This window comes from Nannospalax galili, unplaced genomic scaffold, assembly GCF_000622305.1.
Source record: "Nannospalax galili isolate Female #2095 unplaced genomic scaffold, S.galili_v1.0 scaffold1436, whole genome shotgun sequence".
In the NCBI taxonomy this organism is placed as follows: domain Eukaryota; kingdom Metazoa; phylum Chordata; class Mammalia; order Rodentia; family Spalacidae; genus Nannospalax; species Nannospalax galili.
Window position 1 is genome coordinate 406,600 of NW_008338997.1, and position 24,082 is coordinate 430,681.

Genomic DNA, 24,082 nt, shown 5'->3' on the forward strand with positions numbered 1-24,082 from the left:
TGTTTTGTACATGTAGTGTTTTTACTATGATGTGCCGTGGAGAGTTTCTTTTCTGGTCCTGTCTGTTTGGTGTTCTATATACTTCTTGTATTTGTATGGGCATGTCTTTCTTTAATTTTGGGAAATTTTCTTCTATGATTCTGTTGAGGATCTGGTCAATGCCATTATCTTGGGATTCTTCCCCTTCCTGTATGCCTATGATTCATAAGTTTGGTCTTTTTATGGTATCCCAGTTGGCCTGGAACTCGCTACGTAGACCACTCTGGCCTTGATCTCACAGAGATCCACCTGCCTCTACCTCCCAAGTGCTAGGACTAAAGGCATGTGCCACCATGCCCAGCTACATTTATTTTTATTTGTATGAGCATTTTTCCTGAATGTTTGTAAGTGCAACATGTGTGTGTAGTTCTCACAGAGGCAAGAAGAGCACATTGGATCCCCTGGAACTGGAGTTATAGATGGTGATTAGCTGCCATGTGGGTGCTGGAAATTAAACCTGGGTCCTCTGCAAGAGCAGCCATTGCTCTTAATCACTAGGCTAGGTCTGTAGACCTGTTTGTTTTTGTTTTTGCTTTTTGAGACAGAGTCTCCACTGTGTAGCCCTACCTGGCCTAGAACTCTGCAGTGTAGACCATGGCTTAGAGCTCTACCTGACTCTACCTCCCAAGGCTAATTAAAGGTGTCTGCCACTACACTTTGCATGAGACCCTATTTTTTTAAACTTTAAAAAATTTATTTATTTATTTATTTATTTATTTATTTATTTATTTATCTTTTTGAAGCAGGGTCTCCCTGTAGCCCAAGCTATCCTGGAACTTACTATGTAGACCAGGCTGGCCTTGAACTCACAGAGATCCACCTGCCTCTGCCTCCCCAGTGCTGGGACTACAGGCGTGTGCCACCATGCCCGGCTTATTTATTTTTTATGTGTATGTGTGTATTGTCTGCATGTAGGTAAGTGCATCCATGTTGCACAATGCCCACAGAGGTCAGAAGAGGTTGTTGGATCCCCTGGGACTGGAGTTACAAGAGTTGTTAGCTGCCATGCGGGTGCTGGGATTTGAACCCGGGTCTTCTGCAAGAACAACTAGTATTCTTAACCACTGATCCATTTCTCCAGCCCCATGTGGCCCTATTTTAATTAATTAATAATTAATGAATTATTAATTAATTAATTAATTTATTTATTTATTTACTGTCTTTTTGGGACAGCTGTAGCTATAGCCCCAGCTGGCCTGGAACTCACTTTGTAGACCAGGGTGGCCTCGAAGTCACAGAGATCTGGCTGCCTATGCCTCCTGAGTGCTAGGATTACAGGTGTGTGCCACCATGCCTGGCAAGGCCCTATTTTTAAATAAGCAAGTACATACTAGTGGGGATGTAGCTCAGTTGGTAGAGTGCTTGCCTAGAATTCAGAGGGTCCTGTGTTTGGTCCTCAGAACTACATAAAACAATTTTATGACACTCTTTTATAACCTTATCTCTTGGGAGGTGGAGGTAGGAAGATCAAAGAGCTTAAGGTTATCATCTGCTACATAGAGAGTTTGAAGCTAACCTGAGCTACATAGTGAGCTCCAGGTTAGCCAGTGGCTACATTGCTACACTGCTACATAGTGAGACCCTGTCTGAAAAAAATAATAAAAACAATAAAAACAAAACAAATAAAAAAACCCAGGAGCTGGAGAGATGACTCATGTGTTAAGAGAACTTGCTGCTCAGTCAACATAATCTAAATTTAGATCCCGGCAGCTCACAACTGCCTGTAACTCTGGCGCCAAGGACTCCAACACCATCTTCTGGCCTGCAATGGCAGCATATGCATATGTATGTTTATACTTACACAAACACATACGCACATGCACACACACAAATAATAAGTATTATTATAACAACAACACCACCAACAACAACAATAATAGGGGCTGGAGAGCTGGCTCCAGCAGTTAAGAGCACTCCGTTTCAGCAGTTAAGAGCACTGGTTTCTCTTGCTGAGGACCCAAGTTCTGTCCCCAGCACCTACATGGTAGCTAACAACAATCTGTAACTCCAGTTCCAGGAGATCCGATGCCCTCTTCTGGCCTCTGCAAGTATTGCACAACACAGATGCACTTACATGCAGGCAGAATGAACACTCATACACATAAAAATATAAATAAAATAAAATTTTTGAAAAAATTAATTAGTTAAAAATAATAGTAAGTGGAGCTGCAGACCCCTCCCAGGAACCTGGAGCTGTGGTCCCCTCTTGTGAGCTGGAGCTGTGCTCCCTAATCATGAGCCATGGTTCCACCTTCTTCTGGTGGTAGACTGGTGGTGGAGCAGATTGGAGGATGGAGGACTTCCCAATGTTGGGCCTCAGTTTCGGTCCTCTCTGAGGGGCTGCGTTCCCCAAAGCCCCCTCCCCCAAGGTCCCAGGTTGTGCATGGCAGTGGCTTTGCCTCTGTGTTAGACTTATGCTGGGGACAGGAAGGTTTCTGTCATTTGTATATTCTCATATTGGGAGGACTGATTCTCAATGGACTCCCACCTCCCTGGATGGCCAGCTAAGGTCTTGACTCCACAGCTGGTCCTGGGCACCCAGGCCATGACGTTGGGCCTTTCCCACTCCCAGACACCAAGAGCTTGTCCATCATTTTTCTATTTGTCTTCTACAGTCCCAGTGCACCTTCACCTGTGCCCCCCGGAAAATGTAAATATCCTAGGTGAACGTCTAGAGATTAAAAGAAAAAAAAAAAAGAACATTAGATAAGGAGTTGGAGAAGTTGGGGGGGGTGAAGGGTGAGTATATTAAAAATATATTGAAGCCATGTAAAAAAAAATTCAAAAACAGAAAAGAGCCTTGCATGGTGGCCAGCACTGAGGAGGCAGAGGCAGGTGGATTTCTGTGAGATCGGGGTCAGCCAGGTCTACATAGCAAGTTCTAGGCTAGCTGGGGCTACAGGGAGACCTTGTCCCCACCCCACCCCCCACAAAAATGAAAGAAAGCAAGAGAAAGAGAAGACAGGAGAAGATGGGAGGGACAGAAATAACAGTTGAGTCCCTTCATGGATGTTCTTGACATCCTCCCAAAATTTTTTAAATTTAATTAATTAATTAATTAATTTTATATGTATGAGTGTTTTGCTTGCATACACGAAAGTGCATGTGAAGGTCAGATAAGGGTGTCAGGTCCCCTGGAACTGGAGTTGCAGATGGCTGTTACCTGCCATGTGGGTGCTGGGAACAGAACCCAGGTCCTTTGCAAGAGCAGTGCTCTTAACTGCTGAACCAGCTCACCAGTTCTCTCACAAAAATCTTGTAGGGAAGATGTTCCTGGTTCCAACTGTAGGTAGGTAGCAAAGGTGCAGAGAGGTATAATGTCTTCCCCAACGTCACACAGCTCTGCCTGGTCACCCATATCCATCACTCCTGAACTCAGTGGGGAGAGAGGTATAATGTCTTCCTCAACGTCACACAGCTCTGCCTGGTCACCCATATCCATCACTCCTGAACTCAGTGGGGAGAAGGGAGTGAACAGTGAGTGCTTTCTGACCCTGGAGAAGCAGGCCAGGGGAAAAGCCAGTTTGGAGAGGTGGTCAGATGGGAAACAGCCAGAATCCCCAGGGCTTTCCTCCTCTGTCGGGATAGGATTGGCCAGAGGGGTGGACTTCAGCGAGTCTCTGATCCCCCAATTCCTAATGAGCTGGGGCTGCTCTGTCTCAGGGCTGCTTTGACAAACTCCTGCAAATAACCAAGGCCCAGACCTTCACACTGAGTAGAGTCTCCCTGGGGGCAGCAGCGATGCAGGTAAGACCCAGTCTTTCTGGGACCCATGGAACTCTTTTTTAGAATCTCATGGATGGATGAATGGATGGATGATTGAGTGTGCGTGCATGTGTGCGTGTGTGCGTACATGTTCCAGTATGCCACAGCACATGTGTGGAGGTCAGAGGACAACATGCGGGACTTGATTCTTTCTTTACAAAATGAGTGTCCTGGGATTCAACTCAGGTCATCAATCTAGGCAGCAAGCTCCTCTACCCACTGAGCCATCTCACCAGCCTCAACTGGTGAGACGAGGCTTCTTCTACATGCTGAACAGTGTTTGGGTACCAGTGAGAGAAAGATCTCAGTCTCTGCTATGCCGGACCTGTCATTCAAATGAAGGCAGATTATCATCTCAGTTAAAGACACTTGCCTTGGTAGGCTGGGGATGTAGCTCACTAGGTAGAGTGCTTGCCTAACATTCACAAACCTGGGTTTGATTCTGCAGCACTGAATGAACCAGGCATGGTAGCACACACCTGTCATCCCAGCACTCCAGAAGTGGAGGCAGGAGGATCAGGAATTCAAGGTCATCTTCAGATGCATAATAAGTTGGAGGCCAGCCTGGGCTTCATGATACCCTATATCAAAACAAAACAAAATAAAGTTTAAAAAATTTTAAAAAACCAAAGCATTTTCTGGGAAGTAAAGCTGATAGGTGAGGCAAAGGTCAGAAAGGGCTTCTCTAAGGTGGCGTCAATTGGCACCTGAGGAGGTGAGTAAAAGACCTATCAAGGGACTGACAAGATGACTCAGTGGTTAAGAGCACTTGCTATTCTTGCAAAGGACCTAGGTTCAGTTCCCAGCACCCATGTCAGGCAGGTCAGAACTGCCTGTAATGCCAGCACCATGGGATCTGCTCTTAACTGGTACCTGCACGCTCATGCACATATCACACACAGACCCACTGATACACACAGAATTGGGGATGGAACCCAGGGCTGTATGCTGGGCAAGTGCTCAAGCAACTCAGTGTCAGCTCCCTCTTTTTTGCTTTTTCCTTTCTTGAGTAGGGAGAGGGTTCTTTTTACTTTCTTTTTTTTTTTTTTTTTTTTTTCTTGAGACAGTGTCTCACTGTGTAGCCCTGGCTGGTCTAGAACTCACTATATACGCCAGGCTGGCTTTGAACTAACAAAGATCCACCTGCCTTTGCCTCTAGAGTGCTGGGATTAAATGTAAGTGCCACTATGCCTGGCTTCAAAATTTTTTAAATTATTTATTTTATTTTATGTGTATAAATGTATTGCCTGCATGTATTTGAGTGCACCCATGTTGTGCAGTGCTGTGGAGGTCAGAAGAGGGCTTCAGATTCCCCTGGAACTGGAATTAAGGATGGTTTGTAGCCACCCTGTGGGTGCTGGGAATTGAACCCAGGTCCTCTGCAAGAGCAGTCAATGCTCTTAACCTCTGAGCCATCTCTCCAGCCCCATGCCTGGCTATTTTTTGCTTTTTGAAACAATCTTACTCTGTAGCCCAGGATGGCCTTGAACTCACGACAATCCTCCTGGCATAGCAGGAATTACGGGGACCAGCCACCCGAAAGCCATCCGATACATTTTTGTTGTTTGGAGGTTTCTTTTTATTTTACATGTATGAGTGTTTTCCCTGAATGTACATAAGTGCATCATGAGCATGCAATGCCTTGGAGGCCAGAAGAGGGCATTAGATCCCCTGAAACTGGAGTTAAGGACAGTTGTTAGCTCCATGTGGGTGCTGGGAACTGAAACCAGGTCCTCTGAAAGAGCAGCCAGTGCTCTTAACCTTCTGAGCTATCTCTCTAGCCTTGAGTTTCAGTTTTTTGGTTTTTGGTTTTTTTTTTTTTTTCCTTTGTTTTTTTGAGACAGGGTCTCCCTGTATATAACCCCAGCTGGCCTGAAACTCACTATGTAAACCAGGCTAGCCTCAGTCCTACAGAGATCCACCTGCCTCTGCCTGCCAAGTGCTAATATGACTGGTGGGCTAAGGGATTTATTTGGCTTATGGGTCAGGGAGCTGGGAAGTGGAGAGTCTCTGGGATCTGCTGTGGCTTCTATTGAGGGTGTTTTGCTCCTTACGGCTGAGGTGGAAAGCAGGAGGGCAGGGAGGTGTTGCGGGAGATACAGGACATGGAGGGTAGCCTCATTTTCTGACACCCTCCTCATGCAATGAGTCATCCAGTCTCAGCAGAGTGAAACTTGCTCCCTTGAGGAAAGCACTTACCTAGTTAGGTCCTGCAGTGCCACCTCACAGAACACCAGGGCCCACCTTCAGTTCTAGCACTGAGGATGTTGATCCAGGAGGAACACAAATGGCTGCCAACTTAGCTTCAGGCTCGGTGAAAGACTCTTCTCTCAAGGGAATGTGGCAGAAAATAACAGGGCAATGCCACCCCCCCCATCCTGCTCTGGCCTCTATACGCAAGTGTGAACAGGTGTGTGAACACCACACACACGGATAAACAAACAAACCAAGGCAGGCATTGCTAAGTCCTTTTCAATCTGGTCCTGGTTTTTACACAGTCAAGACTTGTAAAGGACAAGGAAATATGAAATGTCACAGGCACAGTGGATAAAGCAATAGATATGAGGAAAACAGTGTCCAAGATTCTTGGGACAGAGTCTCAGTATATAGCTCTGGTGGGCCTGAAACTCTACCTAGACAATATAGCCTCCAACTCACAGTGAGGTGCCTACCTCTACCTCCTGAGTGTTAGAATTAAAGACATGAAGCACCATGTCCAGCTCCATGGGTGCATGTACATGTAGTGCCTGAGAAGCCAGATGAGGGCATGAGATACCCTGGAGCTGGAGTTACAGACAGTTGTTAGCTGCCATGCGAATGCTGGGAACCAAATCCCAGTCCCTTACAAGAGCAGGCAGTGCTCTCTAGTCCTATTTCCCAAATTTTAAACATAAAAACAGGCTTCCCTTTTGAAAATGAAACATTCTCATCTGAGCCAGCTGTGGTGGCAATGGCTATAATCCCAGCATGTGGAAGGTGGAGGCAGGAGGATCAAAAGTTTAAGGGCTAGGGAGAGGACAGAATCAGTAAATGCTGGCCATTCAAGAAGAACCTGAGTTCGATCCCAAATAGGAGAGCCAATACCCTCAAATTGTCCTCCAGTCTCCACGTGTGCCATCACACACACACACACACACACGCATGCCCTCATGCATGCACACACAAAATAAAATGTAATGGTCATGTGGTGATGCAGGCCTTTAATCCCAGCACCTGGTAGGTAGAGGCAAGCGGATCTCTGTGAGCTCAAAGCCAGCCTGGTCTACATCATGAGTTCCAGACCAGCTGGGGCTACAAGGAGACCCTGTCTCAAAAAAAGTAATAAAATAATAATAATAATAATCTTCCTCCTCCTCCTCCTCCTCATCATCATGAAGCAAAGATTGGAAGGACAGGTTTTAGAATATGATCAAGAATCAGGCACAGTGGTGCACATCTGTAGTCCTGATAGACCTTGAGAGGTAAAGGTGGGAGGATCAAGAGTTCAAGATCATCCTCAGTTACAGTTGAGCCTAGTTGAGTCCAACTTGGGCTACATGAAACACTGTCTCAAAAAAATTTAAATAATATCCAGTCTAAAACCATATTGAGGGTCAAAGACACAAATACATTGAAAGTAAAAGAATGGAGAAGGTGGGAAAGGCTGGGAAGGGTCCCCCACAGCACGGCTGGGGTAGGTCCCGGCTAATTCAGGAGAGGGCCCAGGCTGCATTCTACAACCATGGGAAGAAAAAGTGAATATGCATGCCTGTGTATGCATGTGTCTGTGAATGTGCGTATACATGTATATATGATTATATGTAATGTCAATGGCAATCAAAAGAAAGTTATGGTGGTTTAACCAATATTTACATACATAAATTAGTAAATATGAAATTGTTACTATGGGGACTTTTTTTGTGTGTGTACGAGTGTATTGCCTGCATATATGTGAGTGCACCCGTGTTGTGCAATGCCGAAGAGATGAAAAGAGGGCTTCGGATTCCCCTGGAACTGGAGTTAAGGATGGTTCGTAGCTGCCATGTGGGTGCTGGGAATCAAACCCGGGTCCTCTGCAAGAGCAGTCAGTGCTCTTAACTGCTGAGCCCCGGGGAAAGACATTTTGTATAATTATAAAAGAGTCAACCCATCAGGAAATCATAATTATTATAACCATATCTACATAAATTTTAAATGCACAATAACATAAGTATAAACATGTATACACCAAAAAGTGGAAGTCCAAAATAAATAAAGCAAAACTGATGCAATTGAATGGAAGGTAGAAAATTGAACAAAGATAAAGTCTTCAGTAATGAATGGAAAGGCTGGGAAACGGTTCAAGCAGGTAAAGGCACTTGCTGCCACACTGATGACCTGAGATTGAGCCTCAGGACCCACATGGTAGAAGGAGAGATCCAATTCCTTCAAGTTGTCCTCTGACCTTCATACTCACACAGAGACAAACACTTTAAATAATGTTATATTTCAAAAATAAAAATGGAGGTTGGGCATGCTGGTGCTGTATCCCTTTAGTCTCAGCTCTGGGGACACAGAGGCAGGCAGATCTCTGTGAGTTCAAAGCTGGCCTGGGCTACATAGTGAGTTACAGGCATTCCAGGACTACAATGATTGATAGATAGATAGATAGATAGATAGATAGATAGATAGATAGATAGATAGATAGATGATAGATAAGATGAATGGATGGATGGATGGGTAGATTGGGGGGGTGTTTGTTATTGTTGTTGTTTTATTTTATTTTTTGAGACAGGGTCTCCCTGTGGCCCCAGCTTGCCTGAAACTTGCTACATAGACCAGGGTGGCCTGGAACTCACAGAGATCTGACTGCCTTGGCCTCCCAAGTGCTGAGATTAAAAGGCATGTGCCACCACACTAAGCCCACCTTGATTTTTAAAAACAAATAACTTTAACAATATTGTTTATTTGTGTGTGTGGGAACATGTGTACCATGGCACCATGTGTGGTGGCCAGAGGACAACTTTCGGGAGTTGGTTCTTTCCTTCCAACTGAACTCAGATCATTAGGTTTTTACGTGCTGAGCCATCTCACTGGCCATCTCCAGTTTGACTTTGGAGGGTCCCTACTGATGATTCCATGGTTTGATGTCTATCTCTTCTTGCAGTTGCCAGGAATTCTTACCACCTTGTTGCTGTTCATCAAGTTGGGCTGACACGGGCTGGAAGAGGACAGGCTATGGAGTCCCCCGGCTACTGAGATCAGGCCCTCTTTTATTTCTCAGGGGCACTCACTGCTCTTGGAGGGCAAATTGATAATAAAATATCAAAGAACCCCTGTCAGCCCTCATGTCCTTCTCTGTAGTCTTTGAGCGCTGGCAGACAATGATTTGTTTGAAATAACTAAATGTGATGGTGTGTGAGTCTAGATCTTGTTATAATCAAATGCCTGAGACTGGGTATTTACAAAGAGAAGATTGGGCTGTTACAGGGTAGGCATGGACTTAAATAAGAGATAGCCCCATCTTGCTGGCTGTATCTCCTGGTGCTTCAGAATACCCTTCTGTAGTTAAACATCCTTTAAGCTGTAGGTAGGTCACCAGAGAAGCCTCCCACACATGTGCACTGACATAGGTTTGCATGCTCAAAAGGCCTGACATCATTATAATATCACTTGAATTGTGTAGTTTGGTGTTTGGGATTGTTGGGTTGTTTGTTCTTTGTTCCTGGATGAGCTGGAACTCCTAGAGATCTGCCTGCCTCTGCCTCCCTGTCCTGGGATTAAAGGCCTGCTAGAAGGCCTGAACTGGTTTTGACATCTCTTCCTCTTTTGTGGGGATCATGGGAGGAAATATGCTCAAAGGGAGATCTGTTCCAACATGATTTGGGAGGGAAAGGGGTCACCTTACCCCACAAGTATACCAACTACCTCATAAATATTCATAAAAATTTAAAAATTACATTTATTTATTGGTGGTTGGAGGGGAGGGAGCCATGGCACACACGTGTGGAGTTCAGCAGACAACTTGTGGAAGTGGTTCTCTCCTTCCACTATGTGGGTTCCTGGGATCAAACTCAGGTCATCAGGCTTGGCAGCAAGTGCCTTTAATCACTGAGCCATCTTCCTGGCCTCTGGGAAGATAGATTTTATACTAGGATGTGAGAGAGCCATGCCTTCAGAGTCTTACACTTTAAAGTGGAACTTAAAATTTTTTTGTTTGCATTTATTTTATAGTGGGAGTGAACACATACATATGGGCAAGTCAGAAAACAAGTTGCAGGGGTCAGTTCTCCATTTCAATGTGTGGGTCTCAGATAAAACAGCTTGTCAGGCTTGGTGGTAAGCTCCCTTATTTGCTGAGCCATCTTGCTGACTCAACAAAGTGGGAATTTCTAGACCCAAGGTAGTAGCCAGAGGGCCTGGCTAGAGGTAGCTCCAGGCCTGATGAGGGTGGTTTCCATCACAAATAACCACAGGCTTTGTGGTGAATTTAAACAAAACAGTAATGCTGAGAGTGGTGGCACATGCCTTTAGTCCCAGCAGTTGGAAGGCAGAGGCAAGCAGATCTCCATAAGATGGAAGCCAGCAAGTTCCAGGCCAGCTGGGACTACAGGGAAACCCTGTCTCAAAAAAACTAACCCTGCCCTGAAAAATCTATGTATAACAGCTGTAGTAGTTTGAATGAGAATGTCCTCCATAGGCCCCAAGTATTTGAGCATTTCTGTCCCCATTTGGTGCTGCTGTTTTGGGATGTCTTAGAAGATGTGGCCATGAAGGAGGAAACAGGTCACCGGGGGCTTACTTAAGCCTTGCCAGATCTCCAGTCACACTCTGCTTCCTGTGCCTGCTTGAAGATGTGAGAGCTTCACTTCTGCTCCTGCTCCAGCTACCTCTGCTGCCATGCTTCGGTACCATGTGGAGTCTTGTCCCTTTGGAATGGTAAGCTAAATAAACTCTTCCTTTTGTAAGTTCCCTAGGTCATGGTGTTTCTGTCACAGCAACAGAAAAGTAATGCAACCACTTTATTTATCATGTTAAAAAAAGTGCAAAATTTTCTGAATTGGATACCAAGGAATTGCTTACACAGAGGAGGTGCATTGAGGATTCACAAGATGGGCTGGAGATGGAAGAGTTCATTCAGGAAAGTTTCAGAATTGAAGAAGGTAGACCAGTAGCAGACTTAGCACTTAGAAACAGAGAGCAGGGGGCTGTAGCTTAGTGGGTAGAGCACTTGCCTAGCATATAGGAAGCTCTGGGCTTCATCCCTAGCACTGCATAGAACACCTGTACTCCCAGAGCTTGGGAAATGGAAGCAAGAGGACCAAGAGTTCAAGGTAGGCACATGACTTTAATCCCAGCACTCGAGAGGCAGAGGCAGGTGAATCTCTGGGAGTTCCAGGCCAGCCTGGTCTACATAGTGAGTTTCAGACCTTATCTCAATTACAAAAAGAGTTCAAAGTCATCCTTAGCTACACATTGAGTTCAAAACCAGCCTGGGCTACATCAGACCCTGTCTCCACACAAACACACACACACACACACACACACACACACACACACACACACATTCCTGAAATCAAACTTAATTACTTGTTTTTTAACATGGAGGAGGAAACAAGATACAAAGAACAAGATCCCAGTCATATGTGGTGGCTCGCACCTATAATCTCAGCTCTCATGAGGCTGAGGCAGGAGGATGCCATGAGTTCCAGGACAGCTTGGACTAACTAATGAAATTCAGGCCAGCGTGGGCTGCAGGGTGAGATCCTTTCTCTAGAAACAAACACAAACACATGAGCCAGAAAGAAACATAAACGAAGCAAAACAAAACCTAAAATTCCAGATTGTAAAACTGTCAGTAATGGCCATTTCTCTCCCAAAATGCCTGTGGAGAAATGAACCACTAATGACAGATGCTACTGTGACAAGAGGTGATGGTGATTGGCTTCATTCTCTTGATTTTCCCATGCTCTTTGGTCCGCCTTCTATCCATAAACTTAACAAGCCTCCATTGCCCTCAGCTATCTACAAAAATGGCAGCTTCCGTTCACTAGTGACAGTGACTAGTAACCCTTCCCTGAAACCCCTTCCTCCAAGAATCATAAAATTCAAACTTGCCTTACTTAATTGGCTGAAAAAAAATGTACATTATCTTCAGTTAAAAAACTTTTTTAGGGGCTGGAGAGCTGGCTCAGCGGTTAAGAGCACTGGCTGCTCTTGCAGTGGACCCAGTCCCCAGCATCCACATGGCAGTTAACAACCATCTGTAACTCCAGTTCCAGGGTAATCCAACTTACTCTTCTGATCTCTAAGGGCACTGAACAACATGGGTGTACTTACATACATGAAGGCAATACACTCATACACACAAAAAAATTCAGGGTGTGGTGGTGTACACCTTTAATCCCAGCACTCAGGAGGCAGAGACAGGCAGATCTCTGTGAGTTCAAGCCTAGCCTGGTCTATATAGTGAGTTCCAGGCTAGCTGGAGCTACAGGGAGACCCTGTCTCAAAAAAAAAAAAAAAGAAAAAGAAAAAGAAAAAGAAAAAACACAAATTGTAAAAAATAAAAATATTTTTAAAGGCATTAAAATTTCTTTTTACATTTATTATAACATGTTTGTGCCATGGCACACATGTGGAGGTTGGAGGCCAACTTTGAGAGTTGGTTCTGTCCTTCTACCACGCGGTGCCTGAGGATCAAACTCAGGTTTATCAGGTTTTGTGGCAAGCTCCTTCACCCACTCAGCCAGCCCAACTCCCAATTTTGAGAAAATGGATAAACTGATTTTCTGTGTTGCTGCTTGAAGTGACATTGTGGCAGAATTTTATGTCAACAGAAGGCCTAAGTCCAAAACCCAGTCAAAGGTGATTTTATCACACAGCAGTGACAAGGTTGGCCCGTAGGAAAACACAAGTTAGGCTACCTTTGTTTTGAACAGGAGATTAAAATGTTTATTTTATGTGTATGAATGTTTTGCTGCATGTATTAAGTGCATCCGTGTGCCAGAAGAGGGCATTGGATCCCCTGGAACTGGAGTTAGAGTTGCTAGCTGCTTTGTGGGTGTTGGGAACCAAACCTGGGTCCCCTGCAAGAGCAGCCAGTGCTCTTACCTGCTGAGCCAGCACTCCAGCTCTGGGCAATAGTTTAAGAAGTGACCTGGCCAACAGAATTTTGAACAGGGCAAGCCCTCTCTTTTTTTTTCCTGAGACAAAGTTTCATGTAACCCAGGCTCAAACGTCCTATGTAGCCAAAGATGATCTTGAACTTCTGATCCTTCTGCCTCTGGCTCCCGATTGCTGGGCTCGCAGGTGTGGACCACGTATGGTTTAGTCACTGATGGTAACCCACTTGCAACATAGGCAAGTGCTCTACCAACTGAGCCACATCCTCAGCCCCTGCTGAAGGTTTTTAATTTTTTTTTATTACTTTTTATGTGTGTTTTGTCTGCATGTAAGTGCACCATGTACCTGTGAGGCCTGAGGAGGCCAGAAGAGTGTGTTGGACCTTCTTGACCTAGAATTACAGATGTTAGTTACCATGTGGGTGCTGGGAACTGAACCTGGGTTTTCTGCAAGAGAAGCCAGTGCTCTTAACCACTGAGCCACTGCCCCCTCCAAAGAATCTTAAGATATCATTTTTAGCCAGGCATGATGGCACATGCTTGTAGTCGCAGCACTTGGGAGGCAGAGGCAGGCGGATCTCTGTGAGTTCAAGGCCAGCCTGGTCTACATAGTGAGTTCCAGGACAGCTGGGGCTACAGAGAGACCCTGCTTCAAAAAGGAAAAAAAAAAAAAAAAGTCATTTAGCAGCTTTGACTATTTAACTTAAAACAGAAAAAAAACAAAAAACAAAGATTCCGTCCTCCAGGTATTTAGACATCCTCACTTTGTGTTACTATAATTTATCCATTTTCTGGGCGTGGTGGCACACGCCTTTAATCCCAGCACTTGAGAGGCGGAGGCAGGCGGATCTCTGTGTTTGAGGCCAGCCTGGTCTACAGAGTGAGTTCCAAGCCAGCTGGGGCTACAGGGAGATCTTATCTTTAAAATGAAAGAATGAAAGAGAAATTACTTTGATCTTGAACTAGGCTTTGTTGCTCCTGCACACTGTTGGTTGAGGGGAGGGGTCGGCACTGAGCTGTCTAAGGCTATAGAAATCATTTTGGCTTAAGGGCCTAGACTTGACCCCTGACAATGCGGAAGGTGGCAAAGGAAATCATAAGCTTAGGGCAGGGTCACCCAAATCATGGGGTATCAGATGGCACTTAAGGTCAGGAGGCAGCATGTCACCAGTTTAGATGTCACTGAGTAGAAAGGGCCACCTAGTGAGGGGAGAAGTGGGGGTTAGGACAAGCATGGCTCCTGGAATTGCATATATTTGAGGGTCCTCAGAGCTGGGTCCCCAGCTTTGTAGAGACATGGATGTCAGTCCCAGTCGACTCCCCATCCCCAGGAGGGCCTGCCACTCCCACAAGGTGGGCCACCCCTTACTGCCTTCTCCCTGATGCTTTGAGACCCAACCCCACAGCATCCTTTATAGAAGGGACTCCAAAGAGAACACAAATTTCACATTCCATGGGCCCACAAATGACACAGACACTGGGTCTTCAAAGATCCTGGGGTTGGGAAAACCCAAATCCCCATTCAGAAATTGACCAGCAAGCACACACCACAGGCTGCTTTCTCAATTTCCTCCAAGCAGGATATGATTTGGAATGCTCTTGATTAAAATACAACCAGGCAGACACAGATGGGGGCCTGAGCCAGAGGCCTTTGTCCCCTACCTCTGAGGGGACCTCCTGACACAAAGCAGGACAGCTAAGGGGGAAGCAGTTCTCGGACCCCATATGATGGACCCTGGAGTATTCCAGAATTTGATTCCCAATGAGTGATGCAGTGGGTCAGCGCACACACTGAATGTGAGTTCAGAGGGAGCTTGGAAGGCACTTTGAGGGTCCCTGATGCCAGAGGTGGCTGACTTTCTGTCCCTTGTAAAATGAGAAAATAGGCTTTCTGTAGATGGTAAGCAAGCAGAGGTTTGGAATGCAAGCCCTGCTTGGGTGCTTGGTTTAAGTAGGCAGTTCATGGGCAGGTTCAAGGCCAGGCTGGGGGACCTGAGATGAGAGGCTGCCTCCATATATTCTGGGGTTAAGTGGGACAGCCTATACCAAGTGACATCTTTGCCTGGCTTCTACACACGAGGCAATACCCAGAGTAGATTATATACCTGCAAAGCAGCTGTAGGGTGGACTTCCCTTCCATCACTCACAGCAGGACATGCTGCCTAAAGCCACCCCATTTAAATGCCCTGGAATGCAGCTAGCCTAGCACCCAATGCTGAGCTGAGCCCCTTGGGTTTGTTGGTTGGGACCAGGGCTGTCTGAGCACATCAACATTGACAGAAAGGGAGACAGGGAGTTGTGCAGGAGGAGGGGGGCAATAGACAGGAGGGAAAGGGGGTGCCCTGAGCTTAGAGACAGCCCCTAAGGCTAGCACCTCAGTTGCAGTCCTGGGGGTGTGGCAGCAGGGAACAGGGGTGTGTGGGGAACCAAGGGCCGCTCTTAACAGCTGCAGCTGCTACTCTGGGGAAGTGGGGTGTCACCCAAGGCAGGGCTCTTCCCATTGCTGCTAGGGCTGGGACTGGGTTCCAAGGACTCGTTCATCTTCTCACATATGATATCCACCAGGCGTTCAAACACCTGCTTCACGTTGATGTTGTCCTTGGCACTGGCCTCAAAGAACTCGAAACCTGCAGGGACAGGTGGGCATGGGTGGAACAGTTGTGGGAGTCCCAGGCCCTAGACCTAGAGTGTGGCATTGTTTAAGCCTGAATTTTTTTGGAGGGGGGGTCTTTTTGAGACAGGGTCTCCCTGTAGCTCAGCTGGCCTGGAACTATGTAGACCAGGCTGGCCCTGATCTCCAATATCCACCTGCCTCTCCCTCCCAAGTGCTGGGATCAAAGGCGTGCACTACCACGCCCAGCTTTCTTGTTTTTATGTATATTTTATGTGTATGAGTGTTATGACTGCATGTATGTAAGTGCAACTGTGTGGTACAGTGTCCACAGAAGACAGAAGAGGACCTTGGATCCCCTGAAACTGGAGTTATGGACAGTTGTTAGCCACCACGTGGGTGCTGGGATTCAAACCCAGGTCTTCTGCAAGAGCAGCCAGTGCTCTTAACTGCTGTGCCATCTCTCCAGCCCCCTCAAGCCTGCATTTCAAGCCCACTTTTGCTTTATCTGTGTGTGTGGCTGGGTGTGCACATACCTTTGTGTGTGCATGTGTGTGTAGAGGCTGGAGGTTGACCTCAGTCAACCATTCTTTTTTTTTCTGTCTTTTTGGGAAAGGGTCTCCCTGTAGCTCCAGCTAGCCTGGAACTGGCTATGGAGTCCAGGCTGGCCTTGATTTCACAGAGTGCTGGGACTAACAGCATGTGCCACTACATGTGGCTTCACAGTCGCCATTTAAATTTTTTTTTAAGTTTATTTTTAAGTGTGTGGTGTTTTGCTAGTGTATAAGTGCACCACATGTTTGTAGTGCCTGTGGAAGCCAGAAGAGGGCGTTGGCACTCATGGAACTGGAGTTACAGGTGGTTACTAGCTGCCAGGTGGATGCTAGGAACTGACTCCAAGTCCTATGCAAAACCAGCCAGTGCTCTTAACTGCTGAACCAGCTCTCCAGCCCAATTTATTTATTCATTCATTTATTTATTAAATGTTTTATTTATTATTTTTATTTTATGTTTATGAGTGTATTGCCTGCATGTACGTGAGTGCACCTGTGTCATGCAATGCTGCGGAGGTCAGAAGAGGGCTTCGGATTCCCCTGGAACTGGAGTTAAGGACGGTTTGTAGCCACCATGTGGGTGCTGGGAATCAAACTCAGGTCCTCTGCAAGAGCAGTCAGTGCTCTTAACTGCTGAGCCATCTCTCCAGCCCCACCTGTTTTATTTTTATTTTTGCATATGACTGTTTGCTTGCATGTATGTAAGTCCACCCACATGTGCAATACCCATGGAGGTCAGAAGAAGGAGATTGATCCCCTGGAACTGGAGTTATGGATGGTTGTTGGCTGCCATATGGATGCTGGGAATCAAACTCAGGTTCTCTGCAAGAGCAGCTCTTTACTGCTGAGCCAACTCTTCAGCACCCATGGGTACTTTTAAAAAAGATTTATTTATTATATTTGGTGTTTTTTTGAAATAGGGTCTCATTGGCTGGCCTGTAATTGATTATACAGAACAAACTGGTCTTGAACTCAGAGAGATCCATCTGCCTCTGCCTCCTGAGTGCTGGGATTAAAGACATGTACCACCATGCCCAGAAAAGATTTTAAAAAATTTTTTTGATTTATTTTATGTGCATGAGTATTTTGCATGCATTTAAGTGCACCCATGTGTGCACTGCCCATAGAGGCTAGAAAAGGGCCTCAGATCTCCTGGAATTGGGAGTTACAGACAATTGTTAGCCACCATGTGAGTGTTGGAACCTGAACTTGGGTCTGCAAGAGCAGCCAGCGCTTTTAACTACTGAGCCATTTCTCCAGCTCCCAAGATTTAAAAAAAATATATTTTATTATTTTTATTTTATGTATATGAGTGTTATATCTGCATGTAGGTAAGTGCACCCGTGTCATGCAATGTCCGAGGAGGACAGAAGAGTCTGTCAGATCCCCTAGAACTGGAGTTATGGGCATTTGTTTGCTGCCATGTGGGTGCTGGGATTTGAACCCAGGTCTTCTGCAAGAACAGTCAGTGTTCTTAACCACTAAGCCATCTCTCCAGCCCCCCAAGATTTATTTTTTAATTGTGTATATGTGCATGTGTGCATATGTGTGCACCTGAAATGCAAGTGTCCAGAGCCATCCCTTCATATGGGAGCTGAGAACCAAACTGGGGTCCTCTGCCAGTGTGGGAAGTGCTATTAACCACTGAGCTATCTCTTCAGCCTACACATGGGTATTTTTATAGGGTTTTATTTTTTGCGTATGTATGTGTGCGTGTGGTGTGGGGGGTGTGTGTGTGTGCATGTGTAGTGCATGTGCATGTTTGTACCAGTGCAGGTGCCCACTTTGGAGGCAGAGGACACCAGGTGTCCTGCTGTATCTCTCTCTACCTTATCCCCTTGAGACAGGGTCTCTCATTGAACCTGGAGCTAGGCTGGCAGCCAGCAGTCCTCCTGTCTCTGGCCTTCAACAGAGGAAGGATTACCAGAGCATGTGTGGACATGCCCAGTTTTTACATGCGTGCTGGGGATTCAAACTTCATGCCTATGCAGCAAGCCCTCTTACCCACTGAGCCAACCCCCAGCCCTAACACATGGGTGTTTTTTTTCTGCCAGATTCTCAGAACTGCCTGCTTGACTGAGGTTGAAGACAAGGGTTTGGTTCTGGGAGCCCCATGGCCTGTGGGTCTGGTTGGGCACTAACCAAGGTCACTGGCGAGCCTCTGGCCATCCTCAGCAGACACAACCCGTTCATCTTCCAGGTCACACTTGTTCCCCACAAGGATGACCTGAGCATTGTCCCAGGAGTAGGTCTTTATCTGTGTAGCCCTGTGGAGTTGTGAACATTGTGAGAGGTTGGGAGTGTTGGGGGGGCAGGAAATGAAAGCCGGCAGGACCTCAATAGTTGGCTAGCACTCACCAATCCTGTACAGCACAGAAGGACTCCTGGTTGGCAATGTCGTACATGAGCAAGAAGCCCATGGCTCCTCGGTAGTAGGCTGTGGTGATGGTCCGGTAGCGCTCCTGGCCTGCTGTGTCCTGGGCAAGCAGCAGTCAGTTAGCTAGTTACCTGCTCCCTACCCAACCCTATAGGATTCTGAGAGGGTTACAGGTCTACTCTCACAGCCCAGTCTGATGGCAGAGACATGACCTGGTTCTTCAAAGATATATTTACTTTTAAGTGTATGAACATTTTGTCTACATGTATATAAGTATACCACATGCACACAGTGCCCATAGAGGCCAGAAGAAGGCATTGGGTTCCCTGTAACTAGAGTTATGGATAGTTGTTAATCACCATGTGAGTGCTAGGAACTGAAACTGGGTTCTCTGCAAGAGCAGCTCTTAACCATTGAGCCAACTCTCAAGCCCCAATGACCCAGCTTTTATGGTTCAGTCTGATAGGGGAGTCATGACCCATCCTCCTGGCACAGTCTGTTGTGTGGAGGCATGACCCATCTTCATGACACATTCTGATGCAGAAGGCACGGTCCTGCTCTCACAGTCCAGTCTGATGGGGATCATTATAGGCCCATGCCACCAGTCCCAGCTTTCTGGTTAGTTTCAGGGGGCTTCAAACCACATCCTGGGAACCAAGTTAACTCACCAGTCCTGGCCTGGAGGGGCTCCCAGTCCTGACTTTGTTTCCAAGAACCAACTTAAAAGTCAAAGAGAAGAGTCATCTGGGCCACAGGCCAACGTCTCCATCTGCCACCTGATCCCTTTGCTACTATCATAATACCCACAGCTAGGTTGGGGGACAGGGTGCAGCTCTGAACCTGGAAGTGTCCACAGGAGTCCCTGCTCCCCAACCTTTTCCCACTGGCCACTGTCACTTCCAATATGCACCGTCTGCCTATCCAGACCCCACAGATCACCTAGGGCAGGCAGGGCAAGTTCCTTTCCTCTGCTGACAACTCTGTTTACAGCCCTCATGACTCTAGGAGACTGATCCCCCCCACCAGACTCCCACATGGCTGCCCAACCCACCCAGATCTGTAGTTTGATCCTCTTGTCATGTCGGTAGACTGTCTTGACCTTGAAATCAATGCCCACAGTGCTCACAAAGGCGGGGGTGAAAGAGTCATCAGCATATCGGAACAGGAACGAGGTCTTGCCCACACTGCTATTCCCAATCAAGAGCAGTTTAAACATGTAGTCGAAGTTCTGATCTGCTGCATCCCGGGGACTGGCAGGGGAGTCTCCGGCAGGCGCCATCTTGGCAGGAATTGCTTGGAACGACCTGAAATCCTCAGATGGGAAAGGGTGGAGTCCTGCAAGGGGTATGGACAGAACCTATGGATCCATTTGGCCTGGGTTCAGGAATTGGTTCTCCTACCATGTGGCTCTTGGGCTCAAACTCAGGTTGTCAGGCTTGGCTGCAAGCACCTTTACTTGCTGAGCCATCTAGCTGGCTTTGGCCTGGGTTAAAAATCCCAGCTCTGCCAGTAGGAAGACCACTGCCTCTAATTACATCACTTTTTCCTCACTGAACTTCAATGTTCTCTTCTGGAAATGGAATATTTGTTATAGACCACACTGGCCCTGAAGTCACAGACATCTGCCTGCCTCTGCCTCTCCAGTGCTGGGATTAAAGGCATGCACCACCACACCCGGCCCATAGACCTTACTTGAAAAAGCACTTGATTGGAAGCTTAATTTTTTTTTGGATTTAATTTATTTATTATTTTTATGTGTATGAGTGTATTGCCTGCATGTGTGTAAGTGCACCCATGTTGTGCAATTCCTACAGAGGTCAGAAGAAAGAGTTGAATTCCCTGGAACTGGAGTTACTGACAGTTGTAAGCTGCCATGTGGGTGCTGGGAATCAAACCTGGGTCCTCTGCAAGAGCAGCCAGTACTCTTAAGCTCTGAGCCATCTCTCCAGCCTCTTTTTTGGATTTAATTAAAAAAAATTTTATTAGTGTGTGTATGAGTTTTACTTCATGTATGTTAAGTGCACTATGTGTGTACAATGCCCACAGAGGCCAGAAGAGGGCATCAAATTCTCTGGAACTGGAGTTATGGCCAGTTATTAGTTGCCACATGGATACTGGGAACTGAACCTGGGTCCTCTGTAAGAGGCTTTTAACTGTTCTTAACTGTTGAATCACTTCTCCATTCCCTTGCCTTTAAATTTTAAAATTACATGTGAAGGTCAGAGGAAAACATGCAGGAATTGGCCCTCTCTTTCCACCATGTGGGTCCTGGGGCTCAACTCAGGTCATCAGGCTTGGCAACAAGCATCTTTACTTTACTTCCTGAACCATCTCAGTGACCCTATTTGGCCTTTTTTTTTTTTTTTTTTTTTTTTTTTTTTCTTTTTTTTGTCCCAAACTTCATCACTAGGTAGCCCAGTCTAGCCTCTAATTCTCAATTCTCTTACCTCTGCCATCAAGTGATGGGATTACAGGCATGCATCACCAAAGTAAGCTACAATAAATTTATTTTATTTTCTTTGAGATAAGGTCTCATGTAATCCAGGCTGGTCTCAAACTTTCTATGCAGGCAAGGATGACCTTGAACTCCTGATCTACCTGCCTCTTTCTTCCAAGTGCCATAATTACAGATGTGCACCACTACACCCATTTTAATGACTTTTTCTTATTCATTAACAATCTACACCAAACAATATTCTCTGTGGAGACAGTTATACCTAAGACAGGACAAAGCCCACCCTTGGGGGAAGCCACCTATCTCCCAGTTGGGAGGGCTTTGGCTGATACAGAATCTTTACACAAAGGCAAATTTAAGGGCAGAAGATGTGGCTCAGTTGGTGGAGTGCTCACCTAGCATGCATGATGCCCTAGGTTTCATCCCCAGTACTTCAACTGTGTTGGCACACATCTGTCATCTCAGCAGTGGGGAGGGTGGAAGCAGGAGGATCAGGAGTTCAACATCATCCTCAGCTACATGAGTATGAGGCTAGCCTGTGCTTCATGAGACCGTGTCTTAAAAAAAAAAAAAAGGCAAAATTGAGCCTTTATCTTGGAAGATTCTGGGTCTGTCTTGAGGCCCCAGAAGTCAGAAACAGGTGAAAATTCAGAGCAGGAGGTGGATTTGGGAGCGCGGAGGAAGTTGCAGAGGCTGCAGGTGTGGACTTTGCCCAGTGTAAGCAGCTGGCATAGCTAGGTGTGAGCTGGGAGGGGGTAACTGCCAGCTGGACAGAGGCCCCCCCATCAGGGCCGGGATGTTGACTTTAGCTAGAGTCTGCCCTCCCCAAATCCAGTTTAACCCTTTCCCAGGGTGAGGTGAATTTGTATAGAAAAATCTCTGAGTTTAAATGCCCAAGTGGGTACCTGCCATATTCTATTTATCAAACGGGCTGGGCCTGGCTCCCTTTTGGCCAAAGCCGATTCACCCCAGCTCTGGTCCACACAGACAGGAATGAAAGTTATCAAATCCAAGAGAATTATCTCAGACCCTCAACCATCTCATCACCACCACTACCACCATGGAACTTGACCTCATGGCTGCTGTTTATATCTGCCCACACTCCAGCATATTGCTTCGTCCACCCAGTGCTCCCCTTCTACCCTCTCTCCCTCTCCAAGCCTCAGTTTCCCCAGCTGTCTAGAGCGGCTCAGTGAACAGCACAGGAAGCTTACAGAAGGGGAAGGCCAGGCAAAGGTATTTCTCAACAGCCTTCGGTGTTTTTTTTTTTTCTCGTCCATCTCCAGAGAGAAACCTAGTCAGCCCCACCCTGTGCTCCAGGAGAACGAGTTTGAGGAGGAGCAGAAAAGCCGTCTGCTGGGCAGGACTGCCAGGCTGGGTCCCCCGCCCCACCGCACCTCTCCTGGACACCTGCCTCACTTATTCCTGGCTATTCAGGAGGTCCCCGGAGCCAGCAAGTCTTGGACCTGTGCCTTGTCACTGGATTTGGGGTTCCCCAGCTGGTGCAGAGGCCCTCCCCCATCTCCATATGGTCCCGCCGCCGGTCCGAAATGGGCTCCCTGCTCCTCCCCCCGCCACAGCCCGTGGGCTCAACTGGGTGCAGCCAACTAGAGAGGAGCCCCGAAGCACCCAGTGCGGGACCCCTGCCTGTTGCAGACCCCCAGGAACCCACCTGCAGCTGCGCTCGCTCCCAGCCGCTCTCTCGGATCCGCCTGCCAAGTCGCTGAGGCCTGGAGCTGGCCGCGACCCCAAGCTAACGCCTCCAGCACACTCACCCGGATCCCGAGGGTTCCGCCCAGGCGGAGGGGCGAGGCCGTGGCGGTGGGCGGGTCCTATCTGTGGAGGACCCGGCCTATCTATCTGTGGAAGGCAGCAGCCGAGGAAAGGCCAGAACCGAGCTGAGGGCGGGGCCTGAAGGTGGGCGAGGGCAGGCGGGGGAAGGGTGGCTGGAGGCGGGACCAGAGTCGGGTGCTGGGCGGGGCCTGGCGGTGGAGGCGGATTTGTGGAGGGCCGCTGCTAGAGATGGAAAAGAGCGGTAGGCGGTAGGCGGGTACTAGCGGCCGTGCACCGCGGGGAGGCGGGCCAGAACCTAGTGGTGGTGGGGTCCTAACCGCAGAGGACTAGCGGTGGGAGGAGGGGCCGGAGCCCCGCGATGGGCGGGGCCCAGACGTGGAGCGACTGTCCCCAAAGACTGAGCCGGGGAGGTGGGCAGGGCCTGGGCGTGGAGAGCCCGCCCCTAAAGACTGAGCCGGGGAGGTGAGCGGGGCCTGGAGAGACCGCCCCTAAAGACTGAACCGTGAGGTGGGCGGGGCCTGGGCGTGCAGGCCGCTGCGGGAGGCTGGAGGTGCGCCTAGCTGTAGGCCTAGACCAGTAGGCTAGTAGGCCCTTAGAAATCGGGGCCGGCAGGGCGGAGCTTGTGGATAGCGGGCGGGAGGGGCTGGAAAGGCACTAGGAGTCTTGCTGCAGCCTCTTCTTAACTAAGAAAATAAATAAAGGTAGAAAATTGCTTAAGAGAATGGGCTCAATGGGTTCAAATCCCACCTCCATTTTGCAGTCTTGTGACTCTGGATATATTTAACCTCTGGGCCTCAATTTCCCATCTATGAAGTGGTTCCTAGCAAGAGTATCCAACTTCACAGAATTGTGTACCGATGTTTTTGTTTTGAGACAGGGTCTCGTTTAGCTCAGGCTTGCCTCAAACTCGATATGTGGCCGAGAATAAACCTTTTAAAAATAACGCGGAGGCTCAAAAAAGGGCAAGTATTTGCCCAAGGCCATACAGCAAGATTTGACATTCAAAAAAAAAAAAAAAAAAATAGAGGTGCCCTGTGAGATGGCTCAGCTGGTAAAGGCACTTGTTGCCTGCCACCAAATATGATGACCTGAGTATGATCCAAGAAACCCAAACGGTAGAAGAATCAACTCCCATAAGTTGTCCTCCGACTTTTGCATCACGCACACACACACACACACACAAAACACACACACACACACACACACACACACACACACACACAGTAGCTCACACCTGTAATCCCAGCACTTGGGAGGTGGAGGCAGGCGGAGATTCAGGAGTTCAAAGTTGAGACCAGCCTGAACTATGTGAGACCCTGTCTCAAAAAGGTAGGTGAGGGGAGCCTGGAGCGATGGCTCAGATGGTAAGAGCAGTGACTACTCTTCCAGAGGACCTGGGTTTGG

General features: G+C 47.4%; 2 protein-coding genes across 5 annotated transcripts in view; one reads left to right on the top strand and one right to left on the bottom strand.

The window, feature by feature from the left end:
- Positions 1-11,106, top strand: part of Tspan16 (tetraspanin 16) — a 27,355-nt gene extending 16,249 nt beyond the window's left edge. The window contains 2 exon segments of the mRNA XM_008833623.2: positions 3,703-3,786; positions 8,930-11,106. Of these exon segments, the coding sequence (XP_008831845.1) occupies positions 3,703-3,786; positions 8,930-8,977 (132 nt within the window). The 3' untranslated portion in view covers positions 8,978-11,106.
- Positions 11,107-14,312: 3,206 nt separating this feature from the next.
- On the bottom strand, positions 14,313-22,798 carry Rab3d (RAB3D, member RAS oncogene family). 4 transcript variants are annotated; one of them, XM_008833569.3, is made up of 5 exons: positions 22,660-22,798; positions 19,481-19,764; positions 18,411-18,529; positions 18,195-18,319; positions 14,313-15,514 (listed from the first exon to the last, which is right to left on the bottom strand). In XM_008833569.3, exons 2-5 carry the CDS (start codon positions 19,706-19,708, stop codon positions 15,327-15,329), a joined length of 660 nt encoding a protein of 219 aa, XP_008831791.1. In that variant the 5' UTR covers positions 19,709-19,764; positions 22,660-22,798; the 3' UTR covers positions 14,313-15,326. The 4 variants fall into 4 exon arrangements, with proteins under 4 accessions (XP_008831791.1, XP_008831790.1, XP_017653791.1 ...); XM_008833568.3 differs by having other exon boundaries at positions 22,557-22,783; XM_017798302.2 differs by lacking the exon at positions 22,660-22,798 and adding an exon at positions 21,317-21,417.
- Positions 22,799-24,082: the final 1,284 nt, after the last annotated feature.

What these genes read in the sequence shown, in the direction of transcription:
- Rab3d (XM_008833567.3), bottom strand. Translation starts at nt 21,337, where the DNA reads ATGTGTGCCAACACAGTTGAAGTACTGGGGATGAAACCTAGGGCATCA. An exon ending in GGATCAAACTACAGATCTGG is followed by an intron (nt 18,530 to 19,480) that starts GTGGGTTGGGCA and finishes CTGCTTGCCCAG; the next exon opens with GACACAGCAGGCCAGGAGCG. An exon ending in GAGGCTCGCCAGTGACCTTG is followed by an intron (nt 15,515 to 18,194) that starts GTTAGTGCCCAA and finishes CTGTCCCTGCAG; the next exon opens with GTTTCGAGTTCTTTGAGGCC.